The sequence below is a fragment of the Raphanus sativus genome, unplaced genomic scaffold (assembly GCF_000801105.2).
Source record: "Raphanus sativus cultivar WK10039 unplaced genomic scaffold, ASM80110v3 Scaffold0082, whole genome shotgun sequence".
NCBI classification, from domain to species: domain Eukaryota; kingdom Viridiplantae; phylum Streptophyta; class Magnoliopsida; order Brassicales; family Brassicaceae; genus Raphanus; species Raphanus sativus.
This window is the reverse complement of record NW_026615404.1, coordinates 22,519-30,082: the sequence shown is the minus strand read 5'-3', so window position 1 is coordinate 30,082 and position 7,564 is coordinate 22,519. Positions and strand designations below refer to the sequence as shown.

Genomic DNA, 7,564 nt, shown 5'->3' with positions numbered 1-7,564 from the left:
ATTTTTTTAATCAGACAAAACAAAAAGAATTTTAAAAAAGAATTAAGAAACCCAAAATAGGTTTCACCCGTTAATGATGCTCTAATGCTCTAATGTTCTTCACTATCTCAAGACCTAATTATCATTTGTACAAAACATGGAAGTAAATCATAAAAATAAACTTGAAAAATACAACTAAAGATCAAGATTGATATCAACTGTTGTCTGTTGATGTAAGAGCAGAATTGCTAAACAATTTGTAAACGGCCTGTGTACCGTCTTCATCGATCTAAGGAATGGTCTTGCAAGAGGCCGGTCCTATTGTAATTGTCATATATAGTTGTTATTGCTAGTCAAACAAATGTGAACTAGTGATTGTGGTTTTGATTCTTGGATCTTAAGTTAAGCCTTAAAATGTGTTTTAGGGTTCTGTACGTATAAGAGAGAAAGGACTACAAAATCTTAGATAGGAAGATCTTTTGGTTACACTAACCTTGAAAGTGGTCTATAGCGTTTAGTACTAATTGGTAGTTTTGAACTAGATTACATAATTAACATTAGTTAATAATTACGATCATTTCTAAAAATTGAACAACAGACACATATGCAATATGATTCTGTAAACCAAAATGTCACAACAACTATATAGAAAACGAACTGAATCTTACTATTCTATACGGTTTACTTATAACATGTTTTCAACTTTATGTAAGAAATGAGATTATCAATCAATTTATTGCCGCGGATAACAGTGTTAATTAGTTATATAAGCAAAAGGTTAGGCCTAGACGTTCGTCGTGGTTCGTGGATAATGGAAACGTCGCTCATCGAAGTCAAAGGTTTCTCAATAGATCAACCGAAAGTACGGAGGTTCGTGGACCTGGCCGTCCGTCCCACGCGTTGCTTAGTTTCTTTTACATTAGTTAACTTATAATTATTGATTGTTATTAATAAAAAACTTATATCTTAATCATATCGTATGATTATAAAATTTGGAATAACAACTGGAAGTGAGCAATACCATAACATTTGCGACCTTCCTTCCACACTTGCCTCTAATTATTTTCTGTTGACATATTATATTTATTATTATTGTCACCGTCTCTCTTCCGCATTTCGCGCGATGAATAATATAGTAGCTACGTTGACTCAAAGCATTATTTGTTTTTCTAATCTTTTAAAAATGTTGAGCCTTTTGACTATTGCACGTATTACCATTCAAATTATTATCTTTTAAAAAAAATGAATTATTATCTTTTGTGTAGTCTGTCAAATAAAAGAAAACTCTTTGTATAAAGTTACATAACATAAGAAGCAAAACGTTTAAGTTCCAACCCTAGTAAGTATTTAGGGTTTGATATTTCATAAACTTAGATACTTCAATTCTGCTGAGTTGATATACCATCAGAAATTCTAGAGTACTATACAACTGTATAGATAACTTTGTCATGTCTAATTATTTGTTTAAAAAAATCGACTTGATAAGACTTGGTTAGCTTTTTACGCGGAGTAAACATAGGCTTTTTTTGTCACACTTAATTCGTTCATTATATAAAATATGTTTTTTTATGTAATGAAGACGCGGGTTCAATTATCTAAATGTCAAACCTGTCCCATCTTCACCTTATAATTCATACTAATCCTCATACATTTTTAATTTAATAATGTATAAATTATGAAAATCATTCTCCCGTCTTTAGATTTTATATATAAGCTCCCGTACGTTGTCTTCTACGATCCTCACAAAATCAAAAATATTGAATTACGCACATAATCTCTATAGATCTCTTGATCAACAAAACACTCAACTATGGGCAACTACGTTTCATGCGCTCTAAGTAAAACGACTTCGTCTAATTCATCATCATCATCACCGGCGGCCAAAGTGATTCTACCGGACGGTGGAGTGCGTGACATCAACGTTCAGACAAAAGCGGCTGAGCTCATGATGGAGATGCCAAGCCATTTCCTCGTTGACGCCAAGTCCTTAAAAATAGGTCGTAAACTCATCCCTCTCTCCGCAGACGATGACCTCGACGTTGGAGGCTGCCACGTATACATCGCGTTCCCCATGACGCGTGTGGCTTCCGCAGCCAACGCATCCGATATGGCTCGGCTCTTCATGGCCGGCAAGAAACGCTTGAGAAGCTGTGATAATAGGAAAGTGTCTCCAGAGGAGAAGGAGGAAGACGTCAGGTTGATAACGGGGACAAAGCTGAATCTTGAAGATATAGAAGATTTCTCGGCGGTGGAGTTTATGCATCGTATCTCTGTTTCCAAATCTAAGAAGCCAGATTTGGAGACAATTGTCGAAGAAAACGTGTCGTTGTAATACAACCAAACCGATCCATTTTTATTTATTTATTTAATTTACTAGTGCCTCCTTTTTGTGGTATATTAATGTAACAGAGGAGACACTAAGTCGAGATAGTCTTTTTTTTTTTTTTTTTGAAACATAAGTCGAGATAGTATTAGTTTTGTTTTTTCTGGTAAAGTATTAGTTTTGTTTCCCTTATGTAAATGCTTGATTGGGGTTAATTACTGATGTTTCTGGATTGTGGAATCATTGGTAAAGAATACAAAATTATACTTTGACGTAAAACGTAATCTATAAGAATACAATATCTGATTTCAAATGAAACTTAACATTAACCTTTTCTCTTTATCAAAATCGAGAGTATTTTTGTCGATTCAACTTTACAAGTTACAAACTAGCCAATGTAAAGAACTCGTGACCTAATACAAGAATATCAACAAATGATCCAAAATGCTAAAATACAAACTAGCCAATATAAAGAACTCCTGGCCTAATACACTTTAAACTTTTCATAAAAATGTATTTTTATCTTTTATCTCATGTAATTAATGGATTGTTGGGAAAGATAAATGTGCGTTATAGTTTTCTTTTCATATGAACGAAAAAAGCAAATGTTTTTCTTGAACAATGTGTGTGTTCGAGAGTAGTTTTCTCCACGCTTACATTAACTACAAAGTAGCCGTTTTTATAGATATTATAAATCATCTCTTGGGAAAGATAAATGTGCGTTAGTTTTCCTTTCAAATGAATGAAAAAGCAAATGTACGTTCTTCAACAATGTGTGTGTTCGAGAGTAATTTTCTCCACACCTACGTTAACTACAAAGTAACCGTTATATAGATATTAATGTAACAGAAGGAGATATTCGTTTTGTTTCCCTTATGTAAATGCTTTCTTTGGGGCTAGTTAGTAGTTACTGATCTGTGGATTAATGTGTAACTAGATTTTGACCCGCCCTACAAAGGGCGGGTAATTTTTTTGCTTTTAAAAAAATTAATATTTGTTTTTCAGTAATCATATTTGTTTTTTTTATAATCATATCTGTGTTTTTAATCATATTTGTGTTTAATATTAATTTAGTTTAATATAATTATATTAAATTAAATATGTCAAATTACATAACTATACGCTTGTTCTATACGCATTTCAGAAATTATTTTTAAACTTTAAAAGAACGGATATATTTTTTGTTTTAATTTTTTTTCTTTGAGCAATTTATTTTTATAATCATATTTTTGTTTGATATTAACTAAATTTAATATAATTTTTGGTAAGTTGCATAACTATAAACTTGTCATATACAATTCAGAAGTTATTTATAAACTTTGTTTATAAAGTTCGCAACATATTCTATTTTTCTGGAGTTACAAATATAATTAGTCAACAATATTCGAACCCAGAAAACCTAACTCGGAATCAACACGAAAATCAAAATCTCATATTCTATTAGACATTACATATATACTCAAACGGTTCTTAAAGTGTTTTTTTTTCTGAAAACCAATATTAAATCCAATCCGCAGTGAAAACCGAACAAAATTTTTGAAAATGTTTTTAAAAACTAATTTTTAATGTATATATATATATATATATATATATATATGTGTGTGTGTGTGTGTGTGTGTAAATGGGTTATATGGTCTTCATTAACGTCAAATAAAATCACATTTGATAAATATTTTTATCGAATGATCTATAAAAAATGTGTTAAGGTAAATGAATTTATATGAATATTTACTTTTATTTAAAAGTAACTTAAACCCCGTTTAAACTATATTTAATCATGTGCTTTGTTTATTGATAAACTTAATGTCTATATAAAATATTTAATAAATTCAAGTATCGTTCAATAAATCCTATTTTTGGGCGATACATAAGTAATGTTGTTCTAGTGTAAATTTGTTTTAGTAACCCGTAAATATTTGTAGGGCAGATACAAAATGATGGATTAAAATATACCAATCCTTTTAATGGTGGGTATATTTTCTGTTTTATATTTTTCGAAATTTAATTTTTATATTTGTGTTTTTAGTCATATTTCTATTTTTATTGTATAATATTTTTTAAATGATTATTATAGGTTTTAGTAATTGTATTAAGATATTTTAGATCACACCTATATCAATAGATTATGTTTATGTTTTAATAGTATTGATTTTTAATCATATTTGTGTTTTTAGGTAAATAATATTTCTTTCAAATGACTAATAAGAGATTTTAATAAATATATTAAATAGTTGGATCGCACATATATTTATAGATCATGTTTCTATTTTAATAGTATTGATATTATTTTATGTAACTATATAAAATAATAGATATGTACCTGTGTCATATGGTTATGCTTCTGTCAATATTCAGTAGATTATTATTTTTAAACTAAATTCAGCCCAACTGATTTCTTTCTGGTATTCAATAATTTCAACCTTCAGTTGATAAATATTACACGTTAAATCGGTCCCACCCATACAGTTGTTTGCTACGAAAATAAAGGGAAGTCAAGCAGTTACGGTTTAATAATATTCTAGATGTAATTATATTTATTTTATGCAGTTATAATTTAGATGAGATGTAGTTATATTTTAAATTGGACATAACCCATATCAACTGGTCATGTTCCAAAATTAATAGTATTGATACTTATTAATTTTTTTTAATCGTAAATACTTATTAATTTTTTAATAAATAACAAAATATAGTAACAATTTTGTTTAGTAATCATATAGTAATTAAATAAATCAATTTATCTGTGTTTTTAATTAAAGCTTTATTGATATGATTTCATATATTATGATAATAAAGTTATTATTACACACATATAAGATTACACTAAACAAAATATATTACATTATAATTTTTCATTGAATTAAAAATGGTTATTGTAAATTAAGGCCCATGACCCAACTTTTTTTCATCTCCTGCAAAACACCCACACGAGCAAGAAAAAAGGTCAAGTTCTCATATTTTTTTAGAAATCCGATTATTATGCTTGGTGGTTACAACTTACATCCACAATCAATGCAGTTAGTATTTTCAAGTATAAATGGTAAAAATTAATTAATTGGACCACACATTATCAATAGGACATGATCCAAAATTAATAGTATTGATCATCGGTAAAGAATACAAAACTATGTTTACTTAAAAAATGTAATCTATATGAATCACATATGATTTCATATGAACACATACAACCCTTGCATTCCTTAACTTTACAAGTTTACAAAGTAGCTAATAACCAATATACTAAAATCTTTTATTTTTTCATCTTCATCAAAAATATTTTCTTTTCAGAGCTTTTCAACAAAATGTTTCTTTGTTCTGGTATGTAGGTAATGGATTATCTGATGAATGTGCATTTATTTTCATTTTTATGTGAACGAAAAAAAGCAAATGTGTTTTATTGAACAATGTGTGTGTTCGAGAGTAATTTTCTCCACGCCTACATTAACTACAAAGTAGTAACCGTTACATGGATATTGATGAATCATCTCTTGGGAAAGCAATGAACTCACTCGTCTCTTGATGAAAAGCTTCCACGAATAATTGGAAGTTGGAGTGACTTAATACTTTCATTAAATGAATTAACTTGGCCTTGAAACCATACTTCGTGAAACCCTAGTTTTGACATCTTTGCTTGTTACTAACGGCTTAAAATGCTTTCCCTATAAATAACACCATTACGAATAGTTTTTCTCCTCATTCACAAAACCTTTAACTTTAAGCTAAAACTTCTATACTCTAAAACAATGGCCGAGTCATATACAATACCAAATGGTGATTTCTCTTCCATGGAAACAATCTCTACTCTGTCTATCACCTCTAGGAATCTTCATCTCCCATTACAGATCGGTGTAGTTGAATACTTACCAGAGCATCAGAAGCTGAAGATCCCAGCTGCACTGGGAATGTCATGGACTCCAACCAACCCGACGCTCTGCCAAACGCACCCCACTCTCTACTCTAGGTTCTGGAAGGTAGCCTCGATGTCCTGCACCGATTTAAAGTCACTCCTGAAGACTATAAACACGACCTCTTTTCTGAAGATTCGTGAAGTAGTCGACGGTCTCGAGATGATCATGGCGCCTTCTTCCGAGAGACCTACCACGCTATGGGAGACGATAGAAGAAGTTTCAGATGAAACGTTTGGTTTCCTAAGCAGGGTCTTACAGTTTAACTGTGACATTCGAGACTTCGGTTATCTCCTCACTGAGAATGCAACTGTTACTGATTCTGCATGGTGCAGTAACGTTGAGAACGTTACTTCATCTCGTTTACACAACAAGCTGAAGCCATATACTCTCCATATGATTGCGGCTCTTAACCTTGGCTCTGTTGGAGATTATCCTCTTGGAGCTTGGGTTCGTGCTTATGGGTTAGGCGTTGGGATCTATCCTGCTCGAGGAAGCACTTTCAAGACAGAAGCAGTTTCTACTACTAAGCTGCCTTCTATGGAGGACGAAGCTGATGTTCTAGCGTTTCAACAGAGCTACGAGGAGGTTCTTGAGAATTTATGTCTCAATATCTTGGCTGTCTTTGGGTTACTGCACTTGAGCAAGGACAAGACTTACGTTAGAGGGGACGAGTACATGAGTCGCATTTGTAACTCTTACTTGGAGACACTCAAGACTCCTGATACTTCTAACGTGTTGATGACAAACCACAAGGAGTGTCTTCTACGTGTTTCTCCTCATCCTTTTGGTATTGCACAAACGTATTGGCTTGCAAAGGTTATGTGCAAGCATCAGCTTATAATGCCTTCCCTAGCTCGTCGTTACAACCTCCCAACTCCACCACCGGTTCAGAGGATAATTGTGATACTTGAAGCTGCTAGAGAGTGGGAGAATCTACCAGCAGCGAGAGATGTGTTGGAAATGTTTAGCTATAATCTTTCTCGTTTGAAGACACAAGAGGTTGCCATTAAGGAAGCTCCTCCGAGGTACTCAGATTTTTGTCGGTTTCACGGTTGTGGAGAGAAGAAGATTGAGATGTCAAGTAAGGTTTTGGCTGATGTGATGGCTTTGATGCCGGCTACTTACGGTTTTGCAATGGTTGCACATGTTAGTAAGGACGGGAAGAAGAAGGAAGGTATAGCTCTTGCTCGCTGTCTGAAGAGTGTGGAACGTGATATGAAATTTGTCGGTGATTTCTGGAAGAAGATGTGGAGAGACAAGTTGCAATAGATGCTAATATTAGCTTCTGAGAGATTTAAGTATTGAGAAGTAATGTTTGAATTATTCAGATCTTGAGATCCAATCAAAAGCTTTG

General features: G+C 32.2%; 1 protein-coding gene across 1 annotated transcript; it reads left to right on the top strand.

Annotated features, from left to right (window-relative positions):
* The first annotated feature begins 1,654 nt into the window (after positions 1-1,654).
* Positions 1,655-2,634, top strand: LOC108859838 (uncharacterized). Its single transcript, XM_018633745.2, has one exon. The coding sequence runs from the start codon at positions 1,790-1,792 to the stop codon at positions 2,309-2,311; it is 522 nt and encodes a 173-aa protein (XP_018489247.1). The 5' UTR covers positions 1,655-1,789; the 3' UTR covers positions 2,312-2,634.
* Positions 2,635-7,564: the final 4,930 nt, after the last annotated feature.